Source organism: Schistocerca serialis, chromosome 5 (genome assembly GCF_023864345.2).
Source record: "Schistocerca serialis cubense isolate TAMUIC-IGC-003099 chromosome 5, iqSchSeri2.2, whole genome shotgun sequence".
Classification (NCBI taxonomy): domain Eukaryota; kingdom Metazoa; phylum Arthropoda; class Insecta; order Orthoptera; family Acrididae; genus Schistocerca; species Schistocerca serialis.
In genome coordinates, this window is record NC_064642.1 from 418,066,287 (window position 1) to 418,094,119 (window position 27,833).

The 27,833-nt window shown below is 44.8% G+C and overlaps 1 protein-coding gene across 1 annotated transcript in view; it reads left to right on the forward strand.

Moving 5' to 3' along the window:
* The window catches only part of LOC126481978 (tripartite motif-containing protein 45), a 165,869-nt gene that overhangs the window by 100,141 nt on the left and 37,895 nt on the right, over positions 1 to 27,833 (forward strand). The window contains exons 3-6 of the mRNA XM_050105942.1: positions 1,202 to 1,341; positions 1,426 to 1,506; positions 8,749 to 9,171; positions 26,429 to 26,653. Coding sequence (XP_049961899.1) covers positions 1,202 to 1,341; positions 1,426 to 1,506; positions 8,749 to 9,171; positions 26,429 to 26,653 — 869 coding nt within the window. The remainder of the gene's footprint in view (positions 1 to 1,201; positions 1,342 to 1,425; positions 1,507 to 8,748; positions 9,172 to 26,428; positions 26,654 to 27,833) is intronic.

Consider the following 27,833-nt stretch of genomic DNA (forward strand, 5'->3'; position numbering starts at 1 on the left):
TATACTACGCACATACTTGACCTCTCACCATCTCCTGAAAGCTTTTATCGTACATGTGTCGTTAAGTAACATTTAAACACAGCAAATTGCGGCAAGAACGATACATTTTTGTTGGATCCTCCGTGTGGCGTTGCCTTCAAATGTCACATTGTCGTAATACGCAAGTTAGAAAAATTATTTAACCACAAATATGTTTCCCGTCATTATATTACAACAAAGCAGATAATGAACGACGGGTTTTCGAGAAATCCTCAGTTTGTGGGTGCTTACAAACGGCATATTTACCTATGGACTTCAACTGAATGCCAATATGGCGCCTAGTGTGTACCGAAGAGAGATGGAAAGCGGGGCCCACGAGAAAGACAGGCCGCGGCGCGTATGTCACACAGCATGTGACAGACAGCAGGTTTTACAAATACCAGCAACTGTCCCTGACGGGAGCCGAGTAGCTATTTCAGACGAGTTTAATAATTGTTGACTGCGCGTTTAAAATCATGTAAGCTGTCGATACCACACCATAGTGTTAAGGACTTTAGTGGGTACTTCTCAATTACATGTTGATTTACTGTGGGCCCTTCACGGACAATATGACTAGTGTGACGTCACAAGTTCATTACACGGCTAGTATTTCTCGTTGGCCCCGGATGCCAAGCATGTGACGTTGGTTGCGTTCTTCCATCTAATTGGTCCACGTTCAAACGCACCTTCTGAATTCTGACGTGCTAGGTATTGCTCTGCACATTCGAGAAAACTCCCCAGCGATCGAGCGAGGAGACACAGTATCTAGCACACCGGACTCGCATTCGGAAGTACGATGAGTCACACCCGCGTCCGACCGTCCTGATCTAGCTTTTCCGTGATTTCCCTAAATCACTTCAGGCAAATTCCGGGATGGTTCCCTTGAGAGAGCATGGCCTATTTCCTTCCCCATCCTTCCCTTTGCGATGAGACCGATGACCTCGCTGTTTGGTCTCCTCCCCCAAATCAACCAACCAACCAACTCCCCGACGTGCTTTTTCCACACTATGGTGTCAGAAATTCGGTACATTCAATGTTCAACATTCGATTGAGCGGTCCCTGTGCAGTCGGCTTTAATTACTTATTACATGTAAGTATTGTCACAGGATGAGTACTTTTTGAAGTTGAACGGCGTGTTGCGAGCTGAGCAGTTGCAGCGTGGTAAGTGTGCGTCATGTCGCAGCAGTGGACTCGGTGTTCCTGGGAGGTTCCGGTGAGGACGCGAGCGGGTCCGGCTCTGGGTCGGGGTCCGGGTCTGGGTCCGGGAGCGGGGAGGCGCGCTCGCTGCAGTGCCCCACGTGCGGCTGCGCGCAGCCGCTGGCCGCCGGCGGGGTGCGCGCGCTGCCGCCCGACTTCCCGCTGCAGAGCCGCCTGCGCGCCGCCCCCGTCGCCGCCGCCTCCGCTGCGCCCCCGGCCGCCGCCGCGACGCACGACGACGCAGAGCCCGCCGTAGCGCCGCTCTGCGACCTCTGCTCCACCAACGTTCAGGTAGAGCTGTAAACCTACCGTAGACTATCGTAAGTAAGCGTAGGCTTCGATAGTTTTCCTAGTAGCTTCGATCAGTTAAGGTCGTACTCGCATTACCTGTACGTTAGGTGTGTTGCATACCTATCGGGCGCTACCTCTTAACGATAATTCTCTTTACGTTTGCGACCAGTGTCTCACTAGATTCCCCTGAAAACATAATGTGGTAAAATGTATAGAAATTAAGCTGATGATATACAGGGTGCTACAAAAAGGTACGGCCAAACTTTCAGGAAACATTTCTCACACACAAAGAAAGAAAATATGTTATGTGGACATGTGTCCGGAAACGCTTACTTTCCATGTTAGAGCTCATTTTATTACTTCTCTTCAAATCACATTAAACATGGAATGGAAACACACAGCAACAGAACGTACCAGTGTGACTTGAAACACTTTGTTACAGGAAATGTTCAAAATGTCCTCCGTTAGCGAGGATACATGCATCCACCCTCCGTCGCATGGAATCCCTGATGAGCTGATGCAGCTCTGGAGAATGGCATATTGTATCACAGCCGTCCACAATACGAGCACGAAGAGTCTCTACATTTGGTACCGGGGTTGCGTAGACAAGAGCTTTCAAATGCCCCCATAAATGAGAGTCAAGAGGGTTTAGGTCAGAAGAGCGTGGAGGCCATGGAATTGGTCTGCCTCTACCAATCCATCGGTCACCGAATCTGTTGTTGAGAAGCTTAAGAACATTTCGACTGAAATGTGCAGGAACTCCATCGTGCATGAACCACATGTTGTGTCGTACTTGTAAAGGCACATGTTCTAGCAGCACAGGTAGAGTATCCCGTATGGAATCATGATAACGTGCTCCATTGAGCGTAGGTGGAAGAACGTGGGGCCCAATCAAGACATCACCGACAATGCCTGCCCAAACGTTCACACAAAATCTGTGTTGATGACGTGATTGCACAATTGCGTGCGGATTCTCGTCAGCCCACACATGTTGATTGTGAAAATTTACAATTTGATCACGTTGGAATGAAGCCTCATCCGTAAAGAGAACATTTGCACTCAAATTAGGATTGACACATTGTTGGATGAACCATTCGCAGAAGTGTACCCGTGCAGGCCAATCAGCTGCCTATAGTGCCTGCACACGCTGTACATGGTACGGAAACAACTGGTTCTCCCGTAGCACTCTCCATACAGTGACGTGCTCAACGTTACCTTGTACAGCAGCAACTTCTCTGATCCTGACATTAGGGTTATCGTCAACTGCACGAAGAATTGCCTCGTCCATTGCAGGTGTCCTCGTCGTTCTAGATCTTCCCCAGTCGCGAGTCATAGGCTGGAATGTTCCGTGCTCCCTAAGACGCCGATTAATTGCTTCGAACGTCTTCCTGTCGGGACACCTTCGTTCTGGAAATATGTCTCGATACAAATGTACCGCGCCACGGCTATTGCCCCGTGCTAATCCATACATCAAATGGGCATCTGCCAACTCCGCATTTGTAAACATTGCTCTGACTGCAAAACCACGTTCGTGATGAACACTAATCCGTTGATGCTACGTACTGATGTGCTTGATGCTAGTACTGTAGAGCAATGAGTCGCATGTCGACACAAACACCGAAGTCAACATTACCTTCCTTCAACTGGACCAACTGGCGGTGAATCGAGGAAGTACAGTACATACTGACGAAACTAAAATGAGCTCTAACATGGAAATTAAGCGTTTCCGGACACATGTCCACATAACATCTTTTCTTTATTTGTGTGTGAGGAATGTTTCCTGAAAGTTTGGTCGTACCTTTTTGTAACACCCTGTATAAAGGGCTGGGTAACGTACAGAACACTGATTTCCAAATGCTTGCCCTCCTGTCTGTTACTTGAAAGTAAACAGCATTCATAGCAAGATCATATCAAATATCGCTTCAACACTTCGTCGAACTTGTAGAAAACATATATCTGTTATTTGTAAACAACTTTTGCATTTATCAATAATAACAGGAAACTCTTGCCTTTGATCATGATATATATAGAGAACCATTCAAAACGAAGTAACAAGTAGGTTTCAAACATTTATTGCTTTCAAACTACAAAAGATAGAACACAGTTCCAAATTCCAACGTTCCTGAGAAGTTCACATTTTTATGCTCTCAATGTGAGCACCGTATATTACACGCCAAATATCAAAACCGTCGCTCATTTCCTGCCACACACGAAGCAGTTGGTCTCTCGTTATCCAATTCACAGCTTCAACAATGCGATGTCGAAGGCTTTCTACAGTGTCAGCTACATAAGGGAACGCTTGTAAAACAGGGGAGTTGCTCGACGCTTGCACCAAAATCAACGTTATGTGGCGCCGTCATGGAATCGGTTCCAACTGACAGGTAGTGTTGAGGACTTACACCGCACAGGCAGTCAAAGCTCGACAGGTGCACAAGATGATCGATATCTAAGATTTTTTAATCAAAGCACCTTGGTGTAAGAGCTCCAGAACTGAATTCGGTGTTCGAAGCAGCTACCGGACCTCATATATCTCATCAAACTGTTAGGAGACGATTGCATGATGTGAAGCCCCATTCCCGACGACCATGGTAAGCTCCACATCGTACACCACAGCACCATGGAGTCCATTACAGATGAGTAAGCAATCGTAGCAAAACGGACGCCTCAGAATTGCCGTCAGATATCGTTTACGGAAGAAACTCGGATCTGTTTTCGCCCTGATAATCGCAGAAAACGTGTTTGGAGACAACCCGGTAATATCGGGCACCTCCAATATTTTGAATATTTTGTCCCATATGTGCGACAGGTTGGTGATGGAGTGATGTTTTGCGGTGGCATTACGTCGAGCCACCGTACACCCCTCGTAGTTCTCAAAGACAAGTCACTGCTGAATGGTACAGGGCCGAGTTTCAACAACCAATAATGGGACAGTTTCGCCATCATTTTGGTTACAATTTCATCTTTGTGGATGATGACTCGCGTGATCATCGTGCTGCTCTCGCGAACACGTTCCTTCAGCACGATAGAATCACCAAAATGGAGTGGCCTGTCTGTTCCCCCGCCATGGAGCCATTCGAGCATGCGTGGAATCGACTGAAGGAGCTCTTTTTGGACGTCGACAACGACCACTTACTCTATACGACTTACGCAGAATCGTCATTGTGGACAATTTGAACCAGTGCTGGCTTGATAATCTCATCGATAGTATGCTGCGACGGATTCAAGCCTGCATCCGAAAACTGGTGCGTTCCACCACGTACTGACGTTGCTCAGCAGCACTGTGTAGAACCACCCATGGGAAAGAGTCGATTTTGTCGTTACACAAATGTTTTTTAAATTTTTTTATTGATTTACCAGCTGGTCTCAATCACGTGTTACTGTGGCTCAGTCAGGTTAAATGGAAAAGAAAGAAAGGTAGAAGCACACGTTTCTAATATGTACGGGAATTGGACAAACGTCCCAATCTCCTTTTCTCCCCTGTCTGTCCACGTCTTCCTCCCCCTATCTTCGTACATCTCCTCCTTCTCCCCCTCTCTGTTCATCACGTCCCATCTCTCTCCATTTCCTCCTGCCCCTGTCTCTCTTTCCCTCTCTCTGTGCATCATCACCGGCCCCCTTTCTCTGTCGATCTTCTCCACCCTCCTCTCTCTCGATCTCCTCCTGACACCTCTCTCTCCCACTCTCTCTGTCCGTCACTTTCTCCTACCTTTCTATGTCCATCTTCTCCTTCTCCTCTCTCTCTCTCTATCTTCTCCTGCAGCCCCTCTCTATCCACCTCTTCCTTTCCGCTTTCTATCTCCATTTCCTCTCACCCATCTGTCCATCTCCTCTTCCCCCTTCTCTCTGATCTTGAGCCTTATTTATTGTTATTGCATATTCAGATTCTGTACTAGTATTCTAATCATAAGCTGATAAGCCATAAACACTATTTTCCTGTTTGCTAACAACGTTTCACTAACGAGAGGCAGAGATGCCAACTACTACGAATCAATCGTAATAATTTCAAATTTCCTCCAGTAATTACGACTTTACGAACGATATGGCAAAAATTACGATTTTATCTATTTTTTGTTGATTTGTAAGTGTAAGCGTGTGAAGAGCTTCTTTACAACTTGAATTCTCAACAATATTTCTTTTCACATTTTTCGTAAACAGTTGGTATACTTGCCCTTTTGTGTGCCTCGTAGAATTTTGATTACACCAAATACCATGTATGGTATATGGCTTCACTCATCGTTATGTATATCTTCCGCGTCCGCAGCTCGTGGTCGTGCGTTAGCTTTCTCGCTTCTCACGCCAGGGTTCCCGGGTTCGATTCCCGGCGAGGTCAGGGATTTTCTCTGCCTCGTGATGACTGGGTGTTGTGTGATGTCCTTAGGTTAGTTAGGTTTAAGTAGTTCTAAGTTCTATGGGACTGATGACCATAAGTGTTAAGTCCCATAGTGCTCAGAGCCATTTGAACCATTTATATCTTGCGTAATTTTTCTCTTTCCTATTCAGATATTGGCTCTTCCTGGAGAGCTCCCGCGATGGTGTCTTTAAAGTTTTGTTGCGACTACAAATTGGAGTCAAGCTACGTTTAGCAAATAATATGCATGTGCGTGACGTATTAACAAGCGTTTATTGCATTTATCGTAAGCAAATTAACATAGAATGCTCTTCTAGCGCATGCTAAGCGTATGTCGAGGAAATATGCTGGAAAGATACTGAAATAAATAATGAAGCGATTTCAGGTGCAGCAAAATGTATATGGCCCTGTTTACTGCGCTCCTCCAAATCTGACTCGTCCGTTTTGTGTAGAGGGTGTAGCCGGTGTTTTTCAGTTGCGCTAGGTGGAAGAGACGATTGCCGCAAGCACGTGGCTAGCAAAATTCATTCAGATACCATGAATCTGAGGGACATGAACAAGAATTCCACAGTTTTTACTAAATGAAAGTTTGGTAAGAAACGCAGAGACGTTATTTACGATATTCGTTCTTCAGCACAATTTGCCTTTAGCATGCAGGACGTTTGTTCAAGAAAATGTTTCCTCATTCGGAAATAGCCTCCAAATACGGTTGTGCAGGAACAAAAGCCGGAGCGCTAATTGAAAGTGTGGCTTCTGCAATTGAGGGAAAGGTAACAAAGTAAATGAAATCCCAGCCCTTTGCCCTGGAAACAGACGGCAGTAATGATATGAATGAAAAAAAAAGGCCCTACCCAGTAGTTGTGTCGCTTTTCGACGCCGAAACTATGCAGATTTCAACAGCAATTCTCTCAATTCGAGAATCCAACAACAATACAGATAAAGGAATATTCAGTGTTTTGGATAATGAACTAAAGAAGAACGAGATTTTGTAAGATAACACTATACGTTTCACATGTGACAATGCAAGTACTATGACTGTTGTTTACAAAGGTGTACGTTCCTTTATTTGTAAAGAACAAAAATACTAATATTCACGTGCAGGGTTATGCTTGTCATATTGTGCACTTAGCTGCTGAAAAGAGCTGTAATGATCTTGTCTTTTAATTGACATTTCTTGTTACGTATTAAAGAGTTTAAAGAGGCAAAATGCTTTTGAGGTATCTCAGCAAATCTTTGGTGAAAAGTCACATAAAATATTGATGTATGTTTCTACTGGATGGTTGCCTCTGCTACAGCGTGGATTAAGAGTCTTAGAACAGTGGAACCCTTTAAAAATATTCTTCTGTGAATCATATCCTGATGAGGCCACTTCAAAATTTCTACAAGTTAAGGCACAGCTTTAAAATCCATGTACTAAGCTTTACCTTTTGTTTCTCTCTCTGTTCTTCCACCTGGCAACTCCTTAAATGCATTCTTCCAACAAGAGGCCCCACTTATACATAAACTTCATCCAGAATTAAACGATCTTTTCAGTGATCTTATTGTTCACTTTGTGAGAGCATCCTCAGTTCCAGAGTCCGATAGTCCTTTGTTCGTATGAAATGTGGGTCTGTTAAGTTGCAGAAAAGTGGCAGTGAGTTGGTCACTAGAGCCACTCTGTAGGAATTCTGGACGTGTGGGATGTCGCATTGTCCTGCTGGAATTGTCCAAGTCTGTCGGAATGCACAATGGACATGAGTGGATGCAGGTGATCAGACAGGATGCTTACGCACGTGTCATCTGTCAGAGTCGTATTTAGACGTATCAGGCGTCCCATATCCCTCCAACTGCACACGCCCCTCGCCATTACAGAGCCTGCAGCATCCTGAGCAGTGCCCTGCTGACATGCAGAGTCCAAGGATTCATGAGGCTGTCTCCATACCCATACACATCCATCCGCTCAATAGAATTTGAAACGAGACTCGTCCGACCAGGCAACATGTTTCCAGCCATCAACAGTCGAGTGTAAGTGCTGATGGGCTCAGGCGAGGCGTAAAGCTTTGTGTCGTGCAGTCATCAAGAGTACACGAATGGGCCTTTTGCTCCGAAAGCCCATACCGATTACGTTTCGTTGAATGGTTCGCTCGCTGACACTCAGCCCAGCAATGAAATCTGCAGCAATTTGTGGAAAGGTTGCATTTCTGTCACGTTGAACGACTGTCTTCTGCCGTTCTTGCTGGATCTTTTTCTAGTCAAAGCGATGTCGGTGATTTGATGCTTTACCGGATTCCTGATATTCACACTACACTCGTGAAATCGTCGTACGTGAAAATCCCCACTTCATCGCTACCTCGGAGATGCTGTGTCCCATCGCTCGAGTGCCGACTATAACACCGCGTTCAAACTCACTTAGCCGGCCGGAGTGGCCGAGCGGTTCTAGGTGCTACAGTCTGGAACCGCGCGATCACTACGGTCGCAGGTTCGAATCCTGCCTCGTGCATGGATGTGTGTGATGCCCTTAGGTTAGTTAGGTTTAAGTAGTTCTAAGTTCTAGGGGACTGATGACCACAGCAGTTAAGTTCCATAGTGCTCAGAGCTATTTGAACCATTTTTTTTTTTAAACTCACTTAAATCTTGATAACCTGCCATTGTAGCAGCACTAATCGATGTAACAACTGCACCAGACACTTGTTGTCTTATATAGGTGTTGCCGACCGCAGCGCCGAATTCCGCCTGTTCACGTAGCTCTGTATTTGAATACGCATGCCTGTACGTTTCCCTGGCGCTTCAGTGTGTATAAAATTAAGTTACGTTCTAGATTTTGTCGTTAATAAATATTCCGAAACCCTGTGTGTTAAGTAGAGCTCGTGTCTCTTTTGATAAGTTGCGAGTGAGCATTGCGCGGTGTGCCGCAGGCGAGCAGCCGGTGCGCGGACTGCATGTCGTGGCTGTGCGCCTTCTGCGCGGAGGCGCACGGCCGCCAGCGGGCCACGTCAGCCCACGCGCTGCTCTCGCTGGGCGAGGCGCGCCGCCCGCGCCCCGCCGCCTCTGCCGCTGCCGCTGCCAGCGCCGGGGCGCGCCGCCCCGCGCCGGCCACGTGCGCGCTGCACCCGGGCCAGGAGCTGCGGCTGTTCTGCGCGACGTGCGCGCGGCCCGTGTGCCGCGACTGCGCGCAGGCGCCCGGCGCCGCCCACCGCGGACACTCGCTGGAGGCGGCCGCGCGCGCCGCCCAGCTCTGCGCCAGGGGGCTGCGAGACGCGCTCGAGCGCGCCAGGCCCGTCGCCGAGCAGGCCGCGCTCGCCCTCGACCGCCTCGGCCACCTCGAGAAGAGGATACAGGTCAGCGGGCGCACCCCTCGCCTTCCTCGCGCCGCATACCACTAGTGCTGCGCACATTTGCAAATCACCGTAGCTGGTTTTCATTTCATAATCGACGCCTTAACACGATGGCCGATAATAACCGACCCCGAAACAATGATATTTTTAACATCGACGTTAAACTATGAAATTATACACTGGTGCACCACACGTAAGGGCAAAATATGCCTTTCCCATGATCTATCAATGCCGAGGAACACAGTTCGATGAAACATGAACCGTACATAGAAAGAACTGCTGCACAATGGTGCTGGAGGTAATGGAAACAAGTACGCAATAAGACGATCAGAAATGACACTTTTTTTCAAAGACAATAATTACACTGAAGTAGCTGTGAATCACGATCGTCCCCTGGACATTACAGAGGTGTGTGTGACCACCACTGACGACAGTGCATGCTCTTGTAACGTATTCCCGTGCTGTTCAAAAGGCTGGCAAGGAATTCTTTCAGTAGGGTCTTCAATTCCTCCGCCAGCTTGGTTGACAACTGCCGGATAGTGAAAGTGGTGTAATATGTCTCACCGAAGCATCCTGCACGCCCACGATGGGATTTAACTCAGGAAAAGGGGCAGGCCAGTCCATTCGCCGAATGTCCTCTTAGCCGAGCGGTCTAAGGCGCTGCAGTCATGGACTGTGCGGCTGATGCCGGCGGAGGTTCGAGTCCTCCCTCGGGCATGGGTGTGTGTATTTGTCCTTAGGATAATTTAGGTTATGTAGTGTTTAAGCTTAGGGACTGATGACCTTAGCGGTTAAGTCCCATAAGATTTCACACACATTTGAAATTTATTTTTTTTCTTTTTTTTTTAATGTCCGCCGCGCGGGATTAGCCGAGCGGTCCGAGGCGCTTGGCAGTCATGGACTGTGCGGCTGGTCCCGGCGGAGGTTCGAGTTCTCCCTCGGGCATGGTTATGTGTGTTTGTCCTTAGGATAATTTAGGTTAAGTAGTTTGTAAGCTTAGGGACTGATGACCTTAGCAGTTAAGTCCCATAAGATTTCACACACATTTGAACATTTTGAATGTCCTCTCGTTCCAAGAGTTCCTCCACCTGTGCTGTTCAATGCCATCACAATAAAAATGAAACCAGGGACGAATACGCCCCAGAAAGACGCACTTGCGGAGGGAATAAAGGGTCAGAATAACGTTGACTGGTGAGTGTGCCGTGTTCAAAGATTCGGACGTCAGTGCGCCGAGTCAACATCATATCTCCCCACCCCGTAACACGTGGACCACGGAAACTATCCTGTGCTACATGTGTGTGGACGTACCCTCACAAGGCGAGAGATTGGAACACGTAATGCACCCAGGAACATTGTCGAACATGATCGTTTTGGTGGTCTAGGTGTTATGGTGTGGCGAGGTATTATGCTGCGTGGCTGTACTTACCTCCAAACCTTTGAACATTCACCAGTCTGTGTTATCGTGGCACTGTACACCTCCCTCATGTGTGTCTTTTCACTAGTGCGTTCGGCCTTGATTTCGTCTTTGTGGATGACAATACATGACTGCATCGAACAGCACAGCCGCAGGATATGTTCAAATGAGAGGGTATTGGGAGATTGGACTGGAATTCCCGTTCACCCGACTTAAATTCAATCGATGGCGTGTGGGATGCGTTGGAGGGACGTATTGCAGTACACCTTCACATGCGGCAAAGACTCATCCCTCAGTTGTCAACAGCGCTAGTGGATATATGAAATGCCCTACCAAAAGAAATTATCATGTTTATAGCCAGCATGGGAGCACGTCGCAGAGCGGGCAGTGCCATCCGAGGTGATTACACACCGTACTTACTATCATATACCGGCTTTTCTAATTTCCAGAGGACGACTGTGAACTGCGGTTGGTTCAGTGTAAATATGGTCTTTCAATAAAAGTGTTATCTCCCCTCGTCACACTGCATATTTCCTTCCTTTACCTTCTGCACTACAGTGTAGCAATACTTTCTATGTATGCTCCAAGTTTTATAGAGCTACACTATGTGATCAAAAGCATCCGGACACCACCAAAAACGACGTTTTCCATATTAGGTGCATTCGGTTGCCACCTACTGCCAGGCACTCCATATAAGCGACCTCAATAGACATTACACATCGAGAGAGAGCAGAATGGGGCAATCCGCGGAATTCACGAACTTCGAACGTAGTCTGGTGATTGGGTATCACTTGTGTCATACGTCTCTACGCGAGATTTCCACACTCCTAAACACCCCTCGGTCCACTGTTTCCGATGTGAGAGTGAAGTGGAAACGTGAAGGGACACGTACAGCACAAAAGCGTAAAGACGGACCTCGTCTGTTGACTGACAGAGACCGCCAACAGTTGAAGAGGGTCGTAAGGTCTAATAGGTAGCCATCTATCGAGAACATCACACAGCAATCCCAAACTGCTTCAGAATCCACTGCAAGTACTATGATAGTTAGGTGGGAGGTGAGAAAACTAGGATTTCATGGTGGAACAGCTGCTCATAAGCCACACATCACGCTAGTAAATGCCAAACGACGCCTCGCTTGGTGTAAGGAGAGTAAACATTGGACGCCTGAACAACCGAAAAACGTTGTGTCGAGTGACAAATCACGGTACACAATGTGGCAATCCGATGGCAGGGTGTGGGTGTGGCGAATGCCCGGTGAACGTTATCTGCCAGCGTGTGTAGTGCCAACAGTAAAATTCGGAGACAGTGGTGTTATGGTGTGGTGTGGTCGTGTTTTTCATGGAGGGGGCTTGCACCCCTTGTTGTTTCGTGTGGCACTATCACGGCATAGACCTACATTGATGTTTGAAGCACCTTATTGCTTTCCACTGTCGAACTGCAGTTCGGGGATGGCGATTGCATTTGTCAACAAGATCGAGCATCTGTACATAATGCACGACCTGTGGCGGAGTGGTTACACGACAATAACATCCCTGTAATGGACTAGCCTGCACAGAGTCCTGACATGAATCCCATAGATCACCTTTGGAATGTTTCGTAACGCCGACTTCGTGCCAGGCCTCACCGACCGACATCGATACCTCGCCACAGTGCAGCACTCCGTGAAGAATGGGCTGCCATTCTCCAAGAAACCTTCCAGCACTTGGTTGAACGTATGCCTGCGAGAGTGGAAGCTGTCATCAAGGCCACGGGTGGGCCAACACCATACTGAATTTCAGCATTACCGATGGAGGGCGCCACGAACTTGTAAGTCATTTTCAACCAGGTGTCCGGATACTTTTGATCAAATAGTGTATGTTACAGGGTACGAGGGAGGGTCGAAAAGTTTCTGGCCTAACAAATAAAGAGTGACAGAAAATCCATAATACCAATTTATTTTTCAATACAACATCCGTGTACATTAATACACTGGCGCACGCTCAGGTTAATTTCTGCAAACCATTCAAATAAAAGGTCCTCGAATTCGTGTCCAACCACGTGTTCACAGCATCAATCAATGCATCATTATCAAATCGTCATCCTTTGAGGTCTTTTTTAGGTTTGGGAAAAGAAAGAAGTTTGATGGAGCCAAATATGGAGAATATGGCGGATGACGTAACAATTCGTACACGCAGCCATGTACAGTCTCCAGTGTCGTGAGGGCTTCGTCCGCCGGTGCGTTGTCCTGATGCAAAAGAACTCCGCGAGCCAATTTTTGGCGCCTTCTTTTTCTTTATCTCTTCTCTCAAACGGCGCAGGAGGGTGCAGTAGTACAGTGCACTATAGTTATGCCCTTTTGCAAGTAATTCACCATAATTACCTCTTTTGCATCCCAGAAGACCTATGCCACCACCTTACCGGCTCACTTTTGCACCTGTAATTTTTTTGGGGTAGGGGATGAAGGGTGTTTCTATTGTTGTGACTGTTACTTTGTCTCGGGATCAATCTGGTGAACCCACGTTTCGTCCTTTGTCACATACCTTGCAAAAAAGCCATCTTCATCCGCTTCAAATTGACGGAAAATTTCTTCAAAACACGCTTCCGTCTCTGATCTGCTTTCAAGTCTTCCGGGACCCACCGAGATGAAACTTTCCATAATCCCAAAATATCCACAACAACGTCATGACCACGCCAATGGCAAATTCCAAGCGTGGTTTTAATGTGCTGCGACGTTGTTCGACGACCCTGCAAAATCGTATCGTGAATTGCAGTCCCTGTTACACCAGTGCAAGGCCTTCCGCTCCTTGGTGCATCTTCCACACTCGTTTTTCCACGTTTGAAGTCGAACACCCAGTTTTTCACTGTTTCATAAGACGGAGCACTGTCCTTAAGTGTATTCCGCATGTCCTCCGCAATTTCCTTTGGCGTCATTCCCTTCAAATGAAGAAATTCAAACACTGCACGGTTCTTGATTCTCTCGATATTCGCCATTTTGCTTACACTGCCGTATACAACGCATTCTAGAGGCAAAACCAACGAAGCTGGAGCCGCGAAATTTAACTTTCATACCCACAAATGGTCGCCATAAAAGTAGGTGGTGTTTTTTGTGCGAGACATTACGGTAACTATCTCGGGCTAGAAACTTTTCGACCACCCCTCGTAGTTACACAATATGCGAAAATTAGTTTCGTACTTAAGATGGCGTAAAAAGTAGCATGCAAATACAGCTAATGCTGAAAACTTCCTTTTCGTCCGTTCTTCGGAGCATCCGTAGCGTCGTGCGAAATCACACTCGCGGCGGCGATCAGAATCCTCGCACTGTGTGGATTTTATCGGAAACGTTTACTGGCGGACCTGGATTAATTCTCTACTTTGCTACATCTCCAAGATCAGTATAAATAAAGATCGACAACTTCGCTTTGGCCCGAGAGATAGGGTTACACTTCACGACTCGAAAGCCAGTAACTAAAAGCCCTGTAAGCTATCCAATTACTTTCATATCAGATTGCAACATCCGACCACTGGATTCAAATATGATCACCGCTAATAGTTCACTGTACAGACTTCAACCGGTTACTAGCAAACTACCCCAAAATCGCACAACAAAACGGGGATACAGTTAAAAGTCAATAGGGAAATAAACATATAAAACATCACTCTCAAATCTGCCCACAATCATGCGAAACACCTGCGCATGGAAAGTTACAGCAAGCCGCAACACTAATTGTGAGTAGATCTAAACTATGAGTTTAATGTGCACAACTTAATTGGATAACGCTAATTTTTGTTGGTGCTAGTTATAGGTTCTAAAGTGGGGATTTGCACATGGAACATTTAATTTGAAGGTGCGGTGTCCAACAGAAACAGTATTTCATTTAAACTCGTTAATATTTTCACTGAAGACATCAGTCATATGCATGAATCGTGAGGAAATGTGGAGTAGTGTACAACACAAATTCTAATTAGCGGCTTGGACGAGAAGATATGCCCTGATGGCTTTAAAGTCGATCACAAAATCAGTTGTAAAACTAGTTAATCCCACAAGAAAAATAGTGACTGTAAGCGTGGTGACTAACTATAAAGCTCACATACCCAACACGCCAAGGCTGAATCTAAGACCGGCACTCGTACAGAGTTGCACACGTGCGGATGAAGAATGCCGTGACACCACTGCTGTCGCTTATGCTCACCACAGCTGTACAAGACCGCTTCGGTGAAAACTTTAGTTTAATTATTGTCTTTGAATAAAAGTGTTATCTCCCTTCGTCTCGCTGCGTTGTGAGGGTGGCTCTCGATTGAAGAGGAGGGCGCGTGCTCGTCTTCTAAAATTGAGCTCATCCCTGTCTCCCACGTACGTGGCTGGCATGCACAAGATGCGCACAGCTCCGCGTCCCCCTAAGAAGACTAGATGCGTCCTCCTCCGCATCTCCACAAGTTCCTCAATTTTTGGTGGATTCTAACGCCCTGCTGTCTTTACCCACTGAACCGTACCTGCCCGCCAATAGCGAAAAATGCAGAACACAGCGGCCCAGTAGCGAAGTTCTTTCTACAGACAAAACCCCGCCAAAAGCAACACGTCGTGATCTGACGCCAATCACACAACAAAACGCCCAACTGCTACTAAAAAAAGGCCACTTCAGCGGCGTCTTCATAACAGTACTGATTAAAATACTAATGACACGTTTTCGTCACCAGCAACTACCTTTACATCAGAGGTCCTCTGAAATTCTAACACCAGCTCACGAGGCTGGGCCATTATTTTCTGCAGGCCGTGTTTTCTTCCTAAAAGCATCAGTGTGGTGATGTTTCAAAGAATTCGTTATCGATATTGTAACATTGATGTTTAAAGTCCCATACTAGATATTTCGTAAATATCAATCATCATCGAATGTCCCTACATGCGACATGACGGCTCGGTCAATACCCTCTAGCGGCCAATCCACGTATAACATATTGTTCCTGGCCGTGCTTGGGGAATAAAACGCCAAACAAGTTCCATTAGCGAGAGCATAAAATGACCAATGGATTGCCCTCATTTCTGCTCCTCTACGCCAGTAATATGCCTCATATACCTAGCTGGTAGAAACAGCAGTACTTTCTGAAATAGGTACTTTATTTCCTTTCTCATTTTAGAATGTTGTTTGAGCACTGTCTCCCAAAAGCATTCATCAAAAAATTACCTGTGATGAATAAAGCTTGGCATCGCTCTCAGAATCAACCGACTAGGAAAAATTTTATTTAAAATACGTCAGGTCACCAAGGAAGAATGAGTTGGCAAATGTGTTCTTTTGTAATCATTTCTAAGCGAAACAACTGTTGTAAACTTAAACGTATTATTTTTTACTTGAAAGTAGCTTCCGTGAGTTAATTAAAAGAGGGATATAAGAATGAAGCATAAAAAAACGTTTTCCGTCTACACTTTAACCTAAACAGTTATACTTCTTTTTTTATGCCTAGCTTAGTTGATCAGCGCTATCAAGATTTTTTGATTGTATTAGCGGATCAGCACAAATGTGAAAAAATATTCATCATCATCTTCCTCTGAAGGATTAGGCTGTTAGCTATTCCGTATTCGCAAACAAAGTCATTCCCATCTTTTTCTAGACCTTCCAATATCTCCTTTCCCATTTGGCTTGTAGTTCAAGATCTTCTGAGGAATTCTGCGACCTGGCATTCTCATAAGGTGTTGTTTCCAATCTTCACGATATTCTTGAATTTTTTCATTCATGCTGAAAATATTTAATTCTGGTCTAATATCTTCGTTTCTAATTTTTTCTTCTGCAACTCTTCGTCTTCCTCAGGAACCTTATCTCTGCTGTTTGAATTTTGTTTTCTTGTCTTTTTGTGGTAACCCAGCTTTCGCTTCCTTAGGATAACACCAGAACGACCATTACCTTGTAGAATTTCATATAGTTTCTTTTTGTACTTTATGGCCCAATGTTCTGCTAATGGTACCACTGACAGCTTGGAATTTTTGTATTTTATTTTCAATATCAGGGTCCAAATCAAAACTTATAGCACAGTCTAATAAGAGATTTGAGACACTTGTTCTAAAACTGAATTATCTAAAACAGTTTTTGATCTGACTGGATATTTTCCTCGGAATGCAATTATTTTTGTTTTGTTACCAGAAATTTTAAAGTTGTACTTCTTGTTAATTTCGTTCAGCTGATATACTGATCTATGGAGGTCATCTTCATTCTTTTGAATAATAACGATGTCATCAGCAAACAAAGGTACATTCAGGTATTCCTCATTCGTTATCTTAATTCCTTTGTTTACTTTACATTTCCATTTCCGAAGAATGAAGTCAATGTAGATACTGAAAAGGCTAGGCATAGTTCACATCCTAGTATAACGCCTTGGTTGATAATTACTTCTTCTAATCGATTCGTACCTGTGTTTATTACAATGTGTCTAGTTTTGTAAAGACTTTTCACTACCTCTATTAGGCAATAAGGATACCCACATTCAGAGATAATCTACCACAGCCTATAAAGGCCTTCCCGAGATCGATAAAGGCCACATGGGTTTCTGTATTAATTTCTCTGTGTTTTTCTATGACGTTTTTAATTACAAACACGTTGTCTATACATAAATGACCTGATCTAAATCCATTTTGTTCTTCAGAAATAATAGTTTCTGTGATGTTCTTCATGCAATTATTTATAATCTTTGAATGTAGTTTATAGCAAGCGTTTAGAAGGCTTATGCCACGATAGCTCTTACAGTCATTATGCTTCCCTTTTTTGAAAAGAGATATTACTTCTGCTGTATACCAAGGGTCTGGGATCTTGCAGTTCGACCAGCATTCATTTATTAATTGTAAAAGTCTTTTATCTAGTGGTAACCCTCCATATTTAATTAGCTCTGCGTTTATTCCGTCTATTCAGTAACTTTTCTGTTCTTCATGCCTTTCGAAGCCTATTGTAGTTTGGCCATAGTAATTGGATCTACTGTTTCATTGTTCATACTTCCTCCAGTATCATCTTTGGCCTTCTGTGTACACCACAAATCTGTATAATGATTTATCCATTGTTCATTGGGTACAATGTTCAGTGAGGCAGTGTCTTTTTCTTCCTTGTTGAGGGCGTTCATGATCTTGTGTACACATTGCTGTCCATCGTATACGGCGTGTTATAAACTGCTTGTGCGTAAGTAAAGTGACTTTGTACTCTGACGGACTGTTGGCAGAATATCTCGCAATTTTGTTTCTTACTCAGTATTTGCGACTGATTGCCAGAGATCGCCAGTGGAGAAAACGCAGCTAGCTGCTGCATTGACAGACCTTGTCTCCTATGAATGCGATGCCCTGTTGCCACGGTGGATTACGGTTTTCCACAAGGATTTCCATCCACAGCTTTTTTTTCTCCTGTATACCGAAAATCACTGGATATTTTAGAGGGTTACAGGAGAAAAATAAATTGTGGGTGGAAATTTGTGTCCGAAACCGTCTTCCACCGGAGCAAGAGAGCATCACATTCACAGGAAACAAGGCCCGTCCACGTAACAGTTAGCTCCATCTTCTCCACTGTCGATCGTGGTAATCAGTCGTGATCACTGAAAAACAAACAACATGGCGAGACGTTCCGCCTATGGTCCGTCAGCGTACAATGTCACGTTTGCTGCCGAAGAGGTGGTGTAGTGGCAGACGCTGGCACCTAAACTCCGACGCTCTGTAGTGCCACTGGATGACGGTTCTAGGCACACGTTCTTATCCTCAGTTTGCTCCTGATAACACCCGCCACCGCCTCTCGAAGCCTGTCGCTATCGTTTTGTAACGCCCTGTTTATACATTTCACTGTTGATGTAAGTTAGACAAGGTGACGGAATCTCCCTTCTCCCCGTTATTTAATTTGCAACTGTCTTAGAAGGAAAAAAAGGAACTCTTCGTCCAGGCTTTGACGGCTCAAGGGATGTCGAACAGCTGTCGTGTCATCTTCTGCCATCCGGCGTCATGCGGATGCGGTATAGAGGAGCATGTACTCAGCACACCGCTCTCCCGGCCGTTTTACCAACTTTCAAGACCAGTAAACCGCTACTTCTCAGTCAAGTAGCTCCTCAGTTGGCATCACGAGTCTGGGTGCACCCTGCACCAGTCTTCGCACCAAGGAAAACCGTTTGCAGGTGTTCTGAATGGCAGCCACGTACGCTGACCAATCACTTATGGAGGCGGACTGTCCGAGAAAAAATAATCCTAAAATAGCGAAAACTAAAATTGAAGTCCAAGATTGAAGAGCCAATGAAATTAGGAAGAACATGTATTAAGAGAAACTTATTAGCTTTTGTAAAAAGGTTGATGACTCTAGGTCAGGAAATTCAAACACCACAAAAACATATAAAAATTCTTAACGAAAAATCAGAAAGAGTAGGTCTCAAAATATCCTTTGAAGAAATAAAGTACATATCTAGCAAAAACCTGGCATCAAAACTCTAAAAATTAAATATGAGAAAATCGTGCGAGTTTCTCAGATCAAATATTTTTGGCGCAACCATTCTGGGGACTGGCCTGGAAAAGATTTGTGATGAACTGTATTGCCACAAAATGGAAACAGCATTTAGACTTCCAAAAGATATTTGTAACAAAAAATGCGCGTCAAAAGTCGGAAAACTGAGATACGGCAACAGAATCATCAAACCAGACTATCTTTATGGGGCAGAGACACTCCTTTTAAACAGAAAGAGTGATACTGAAGACATGCAAGAATGAGGACGACAACTAATCTGAAATAATTTATATCCAAGTAATGACGAAGACGGAACGTACAGACTATGAGCAAATAAGGAAATTGAAAAGTGTTCCAACATTTATTCTTTATTCAGACTTGAAAAAACTCAATCTAAAATTCTGTGGACATATTAAAAGAATGTAACCACCCAGATTAATTAGACAGATTGGGGGATTGTATGAAAGTGGTAGTAAAGATAAAATTAACACAAAAAAATGGATTGGATTTGTAAAAGAAGACCGCAAAGAAGCACAGATAACACAAGTTGACATATCAAAGATAAAAAATTGGTTTAAGATTCACAACAGGAGAGCTGGATTGGTGGAAAATCCCAAGAGGACCAGAACTGCTTAGTCTGACAGGTGGTAAAGAGCCAATGCTAAGAAAAAGAAAGTAATACGGGATCAAAGGAAAATTCTGGAGATGCTCCTTGTACATCGTGAGATTCAATAAGATCCAAACATCTGTTTTTAATAACATTATCCTTGTTGTTGTTGTTGTGATCTTCAGTCCAGAGACTGGTTTGATGCAGCTCTCCATGCTACTCTATCCTGTGCAAGCTTCTTCACCTCCCAGTACCTACTGCAACCTACATCGTTCTGAATCTGTTTAGTGTGAGATCCCTTGATGCCTCAGAATATGTCCTACCAAACGATCCCTTCTTCTAAGCAAGTCGTGCCACGAATTTCTCTTCTCCCCAATTCTATTCAATACCTCCTCATTAGTTATGTGATCTACCCATCTAACCTCCAGCATTCTTCTGTAGCACCACATTTCGAAAGCTTCTATTCTCTGTTTGTCTAAACTATTTATCGTCCACGTTCCACTTCTATACATGGCTACACTCCATACAAATACTTTCAGAAGCGATTTCCTGACACTTAAATCTATACTCGATGTTAACAAATTTCTCTTCTTCAGAAACGCTTTCCTTGCCATTGCCAGTCTACATTTTATATTATCTCTACTTCGACCACCATCAGTTATTATGCTCCCCAAATAGCAAAACTTCTTTACTACTTTAAGTGTCTCATTTCCTAATCTAATTCCCTCATCATCACCCGACTTAATTCGACTGCATCTCATTATCCTCGTTTTGCTTTTGTTGATGTTCATCTTATATCCTCCTTTCATGACACTGTCCATTCCGTTCAGCTGCTCTTCCAGATTCTTTGCTGTCTCTGACAGAACTACAGTGTCATCGGCGAACCTCAAAGTTTTAATTTATTCTCCACAGATTTTAATTCCTACACCGAATTTTTCTTTTGTTTCCTTTACTGCTTGCTCAATATACAGACTGAATAACATTGGGGGACAGGCTACAGCCCTGTCTCACTCCCTTCCCAACCACTGCTTCCCTTTCATGCCCCTCGGCTCTTATAACTGCCATCTGGTTTCTGTACAAATTGTAAATAGCCTTTCGCTCCCTGTATTTTACCCCTGTTGCCTTCAGAATTTGAAAGAGAGTATTCCAGTCAACATTGTCAAAAGCTTTCTGTAAGTCTACAAATGCTAGAAACGTAGGTTTGCCTTTCCTTAATCTTATATCATGAAATAAGTGGACAACCATTATACTATACCAGATCCTAAAGTATTCACTAGCAGCGCATCATGATACAGTTCATTCTTTGAACTCGTCACAGTAAAAATTCTCAAAATGTTTAAAAGCGTATACATAACACATAAAAACTGACATCGAAGCAACAACGAAAACACCCATCCCACATTCAGGTGACGCTTGAATATGTAGTATAACTTGTGGCGTGTCATTGTTCGACTATGCTGTGCCAGTGGTAATAAAGAAAACCAAATACATGAATTGCATATCTCTTAACCCAGACACATCGTGAAAATTACTGAATCTGAATAAAATTACATTTTGAAAATTACAGAATCTGAATAATATTATCCCAGTCTCATTTTGTTTATTGTTCTTTCTCCCCCCCCCCCCCCCCAACCATTACGGTTGGGGAGTGGGCTATCAGCTCTACAAAAATCCCGCTTCTGTCAAGCATTGTTTATAAATGTATGAGCAAGGTACTATATAAATTTAATGAGAAATACGTGTATTTACATTTATAAATAAGTTCTGATTGATATAAACGTTGCTGTTCTTTTGCTTCTTTCTAAGATTAAAGGAAAGAAGATTTTTAAGAAAAACTGCATGCACACAATCGTACATAAAACGTGGGCGCAGAAAATTGGAAGGATTTAAAATAAATAAATAGAAACCGAAGAAATGCACATTCACTAAACATTGAGAGAACCTGCTCTTGGAATGGACATTAGGGGTGGGGGGGTGGGGGGGGGGGGGGGGAAGTCAGGTGTTCTTTAGGATCATAGAATGTGTACATAAACAAGAGAAGTCAGATGGGGTGAACATAAAGATGAGAGCAAGTGGAGGAGGAGTGTGGAAGGTGGTAGGAAGATAATAGTAGGTGAGTTGGTGTGCCATGAAGTGGGAAAGGAAAGGACCAAAGCAGAAGGAAGCTGGGTAGGATTGGGACAAAGGGTTACAGCTGAAATGACATAAATATCGAGGCGGGTTTCATTGTTTGGGGGGGGGGGGGGGGAGGAGTCCGCTGAAGTTGCAATAGGGTATTGTTGAGAGTGTGTGTAGGTTTAGAAACGGAAAGATAGAGTGCATGGTAATCAAGGATTTGGAGGGTGTCACAGAACATGGGTGGAGCAGATATCAAGGCAACAGTGGTGTAGGAGAGGTTATGGTGGTTCAATTTTGTAAGTTTGGAATTCTGCGGGGGTTGCAGTTTTCATGCTTGGCTGCTTAGTAGCTTTAGTGTAATGTGGGCTGTCTGCTGGATGGTTAGTAGATAACGTTTCCAAATTATTAGCCGTTCGAGTGTTAGTCCAAATTATTTGATTTTTTTTTGTTAACTGAGTAGTATGGTTGTAAATAGTTAGGCAAGAGCCATGTGTATGGAAGTTCTGTGTGGGTCATCCTATTACTACTGACTGTGTTATGTTGGGACTTATCTTCAGGAGGAAAACTGTTCAAGATAGAGCTGGAAGAATCGTTGAGACTTTTTGAGTATTGGGTAGAGGGCAAGAAAAACAGTGTCATCAGCAAACTGAAAGTGGTGGAAAAGGAGTCGGAAGTTTAGGCAGTTATTCCAAAGGATTAACGTACTTAAGTATGCAAATATACTAACCCGTTTATACATTATCTTATCAGAAGTATGCAGACGCCTATTGGTGGATATTAATATGATTTGTGTCCACCCTTCACCTTTATGACAGATTGAACTCTGCTGAGGACACTTTCAATGTCTGAATGTCTGTGGAGAAATGTTAGCCCATTCATCCTCAAGAGCCGAAACCAGAAAGGGTAGTCATGCTTGGGACTAGAATCTGTAGCGAAGTCGACATTCTGACTCATCCTGGAGGTGTTCCATTGGGTTCAGGTGAGGACTCTGGGCAGGTCAGTCCATTTCAGGGATGTTATTGTCCACAAACCATTGCCACACAGATGCTGATTTATGACAAAGTGGATTGTCATGCTGATACAATCAGTCATGGTCTGTGAACTGTTCCTCTGCTGTACACCGTGCATAATGCTGCAAAATGTGTTCAACTTTTCTTAAGGGAAATAAGAGGACCACACCCTAACTACAGAAAACAGCCCATGTAGTGTAACACCACTTCCTTTGTACTTCATTGATGGCACTAGCCATGATGGCGGGAACCATTCTCCAGGTATTCACCAAACTCAAACCCTTCCATTGGATTGCCACACGGTATAGCGTGATACATCACTCCAAATCATTAGTTTCTAATCATCCAGTGTCTAGGGGCGTCACTCTTTAGACCAGTCTTGATTTAGCTGTGTATGTTCCTTCGCATTTCCCTTTCACAGTCACGTCACCACCAGCCGAGTTGGACAGCTTTAGAAGGGCGAAATGGATTTGTTACTCAGGTGACATCCAATGACTGACCTACATTCAAAGTTCTCAGCTCTCCTGGCCGACAAGTTTTGCTGTTACTGCTTCTCTACCGACAACACAATATTCTCTGCCTCGTTTTATACCGTAGAGTCCGTCCCTCATAAAGTCTAGTGATCAATTTCGCATTACATAGGGGTGTCCTGACACTTTTGATCAGCTAGTGTAGGGTTACACAATGAGGTGGCAAAGCCATGGGATAGAGATATGCACATATACAGATGGTGGTAATATCACACACAAAAGGGCATTGCATTGCCGGAGCTGTCATTTGTAATCGGGTGACTCATGTGACAGGGTTTCCGACGTGATTATGGCCGCATGATGGGAATTAACAGACTTCGAACATGGAATGGTAGTTGGAGCTAGACGCATGGGACATTCCATTTCGGAAATCGTTAGGGAGTTCAATATCCGAGATCCACAGTGTCAAGACTGTGCCTAGAATACTAAACTTCGGGCATTAACTCTCACCACAGACAATGCAGTGGCCGACGGCCTTCACTTAAAGACCGAGAGCAGCTGCGTTTGCGTAGAGTTCTCAGAGCTAATAGACAAGCAACACTGTTCGAAATAACTGCAGAAATCAATGTGGGGCGTACGACGAACGGATCCTTCAGGACAGTGAGGCAAAACTTCGGCATTTTAACTGGTTACGGCAGCAGAAGGCCGACGCAAGTGTCTTTGCTAGCAGCACTACATCGCCTGCAACGCCTGTCCTGGGCTCGTGACCATATCGTTTGGACCCTATACTACTGGAAAATTGTGGCCTGATATCTGCTGGTAAGAGCTGGTGGTAGTGTTCGATAGTGGCGCTTACTCCACGAAGCCATGGACCCAAGTTGTCATTAAGGCATTGTGTAACCCGGTGGTGGTTCCATAATGGTGTGAGCAGTGTTTACATGGAATGGTCTGGGTCCTCTGGTTCAACTGAAACAATCATTGATTGGAAGTCATTATGTTCGGCTACTTGGAGACCATCTGCTGCCGTTCATGGACTTCATGTTCCCAAACAACAATGGAATTTTTATGGATGACAATTAGCCATGTTACAGGACCGCAATTGTTCGCAATTGGTTTGAAAACATTCTGGACAATTCGAGCGAATGATGTCTCCACCCAGAACGTCCGTGGTGAATTCTATCGAACATTTACGGGACATAATCGAGAGGTAATTTCGTGCACAAAATCTTGCACTGACAACACTTTCGCATTTATGGACGGCTGCAGAGGTAGCATGGCTCAATATTTCTGCAGGATTCTTCCAACGACTTCCTGAGTCCGTGCCACGTCGTGATGCTGCTCTGCGCCAGGCAAAAGGAGGTCCGAGACGATATTATGAGGTATCCCATTACTTGTCATTTCAGTGTATTACCGTTTCATTTTACAATGAAAAAATAACAACTGTGTCTGACTCATTGACAATTATTAATATCAGTATAATGGAAGAAAATGTGTTAGGAAGCAAGGCGTGTGGAATAATCATTCTTTACTACACTATTGGTCATTAAAATTGCTACACCAAGAAGAAATGCAGATGATAAAGAGGGTATTCAATGGACAAATATATTATACTAGAACTGACATGTCATTACATTTTCACGCAATTTGGGTGCATAGATCCTGAGAAATCAGTACCCAGAACAACCACCTCTGGCCGTAATAACGGCCCTGATACGCCTGGGCATTGAGTCAAACAGAGCTTGGATGGCGTGTACAGGTACAGCTGTGCCCTTGCAGCTTCAACACGATACCACAGTTCATCAAGAGTAGTGACTGGCATATTGTGGCGAGCCAGTTACTCGGCCACCATTGACCAGACGTTTTCAGTTGGTGAGAGATCTGGAGAATGTGCTTGCCAGGGCAGCAGTCAAACATTTTCTGTATCCAGAAAGGCCTGTGCAGGACCTGCAACATGCGGTCGTACGTTATCCTGCTGAAATGTAGGGTTTCGCAGGGATGGGAAGATGGGTAGAGCCACGGGTCGTAACACATCTGAAATGTAACGTCCACTGTTCAAATGCTGTTCACTGTTCAGTGCGAACAAGAGGTGACCGAGACGTGTAACCAATGGCACCCCATACCATCACGCCGGGTGATACGCCAGTATGGCGATGACGAATACACGCTTCCAATGTGCGTTCACCGTGATGTCGCCAAGCACGGATGCGACCATCATGATGCTGTAAGCAGAACCTGGATTCATCCGAAAAAATGACGTTTTGCCATTCGTGCACCCAGATTCGTCGTTGTGTACACCATCGCAGGCGCTCCTGTCTGTGATGCAGCGTCAATGGTAACCGCAGCCATGGTTTCCGAGCTGATAGTCCATGCTGCTGCAAACGTCGTCGAACTGTTCGTGCAGATGGTTGTTGTCTTGTAAACGTCCCCATCTGTTGACTCAGCGATCGAGAGGTGGCTGCACCGTCCGTTACAGCCATGCGGATAAGATGTCTGGCATCTCGACTGCTAGTGATACGAAGCCGTTGGGATCCAGCACGGCGTTCCGTATTACCCTCCTGAACCTACCGATTCCATATTCTGCTAAGAGCCATTGGATCTCGACCAACGCGAGCGGCAACGTCGCGATACGATAAACCGCAATCGCGATAGGCTACAATTCGACCTTTATCAAAGTCATAAACGTGATGGTACACATTTCTCCTCCTTACACGCGGCATCACAACAACGTTTCACCGGACAACGCCGGTAAACTGCTGTTTGTGTATGAGAAATCGGTTGGAAACTTTCCTCATGTGAGCACGTTGTAGGTGTCGCCACCGGCCCAACCTTGTGTGAATGCTCTGAAAAGCTAATCATTTGCATATCACAGAATCTTCTTCCTGTCGGTTAAATTTCTGGTCTGTAGCCCGTCATGTTCGTGGTGTAGCAATTTTATGGCCAGTAGTGTAGAACTGGAAAGACATTGGCACCATTTCCTGGAAACTGAAAATCATTCATTACTAAAAGCAATTACCAAATGTGGAAAAGCATTGAGATGAGGCGGTTTCCTCTGTATTGCATGACACAGCAATGCAGTATCTACATTTTAATGACATTCGCTGGAACGTCACCCCTAGTGTTTTCTTTTGATCGTTTGTTCGTACTCGCTATGCTCCTCGTTGTTCCACTCTGTGTGGGGAATGTTTCCTTTCTCGTGACTCGACTGGTGGGCGCAGACGCGGTGCAGCCAGGTGTCGGACGAGGTGGAGCGCTTCATCGAGTCGTACTCGGCGGCGCTGGAGGAGCACCGGCGCTCGCTGCAGCGGCAGGTGCAGGAGGCGCGCGCCGCCAAGCTGCAGCTGGTCGAGGCGCACGCCCGCCACCTGCACAGCCGCGCCGACCAGGCCGCCACCGCCGTCGCCTTCACCGAGGACCTCCTCGCAGAGGCCTCCGACGTCGAGGTGCGTCTTCCACCCCCTCACGAGCTCCACCTACAAACTACTGACACGTCTTACACGGGGATCGTCAGACCTGTTGATAACGGATTTTGAAGGGACTTATGTATGTTGCAGAGGGAGAGGGCCCTGTTCTGATTAGGCTTTTCAGGCGACGGCCCATAGTTTCCGGAAAAATCGATGTTGAATTCTTCATGTGTGTCTCCTACACCTTTAATGTCAGTCTTGTTTCGAACTACCGAGCGTAGCGGAGCAGCTAAGGTTCAAAGCCGCTATGCTAGTGGTTCTGGTTCAAATCCTGAACATGTTCTTTAACTTTTTCTCAATTTCATCGTGTAGAATGCCTTTAAAGGGGTAACACTAGTGTAGAATTATCAAAAAATCTTTTTTTATTGCCGTAAAAGATGATTTGAACCTTGTGGAATATGAGGCAAAAAGTCTAATCCCCGGAAAAAAAATTGTTCTACGGAAATACGAGCTCCTCCTCTAGCGCCTCAGATGACTCGAAACGGCCTGCCTGCGCCAACTCGATACCCCCTGTAGCGTCTGTATATAGTTTAGAAACGTTTCAAAACAATGACGCGTTTGCTTGGCGTCAGGAATAATCAGTACGTGTATGAAAAAGGCAATTCTTTCGCTTCTAATCTTAATTTTTGTACGCATTATTGACTTTTGATACTATATTTGTACTCTTATAATATACAGTTTTGCCTTTCAACTAAAAATGAGTGATAAAAAGTGTACTCGGGTAGAAAAAGTACGAAAACGTCGTATCCAATACGGCTTCGAAGTAGTACATGTCATCAAAGCTTCCAAGGAATAGATATGAGTCTGAGAGCAGTTTGGAGGGAGTCAGTGCCTCTGCTAAGAAACTGAGAGGCAGTGGCCTGGGTTTTGATGTGAATTACGAATTGAGCCGTTTTCTTTGTTATTTCTGAAAACGAGAAATGTGCGATGCAAGAACGAAGTTCTCGGGCCTTAAGCGTCACAGTAACCATTGCTTGTCAAAATAGCCCAGAAGCTGTTATACCGAGCAATGAGTTTATAAGGTAAGCATATGAAATCAATTGTTGAATCGTCCTATCAATGCACCTGCTTGAAATAGGGCTAAACGGAATTGCAAAGTTTTGTGCATTCATGGAATTGCCACGATCGACATTTCAATCGTCCTACAGTGAACTAGTGA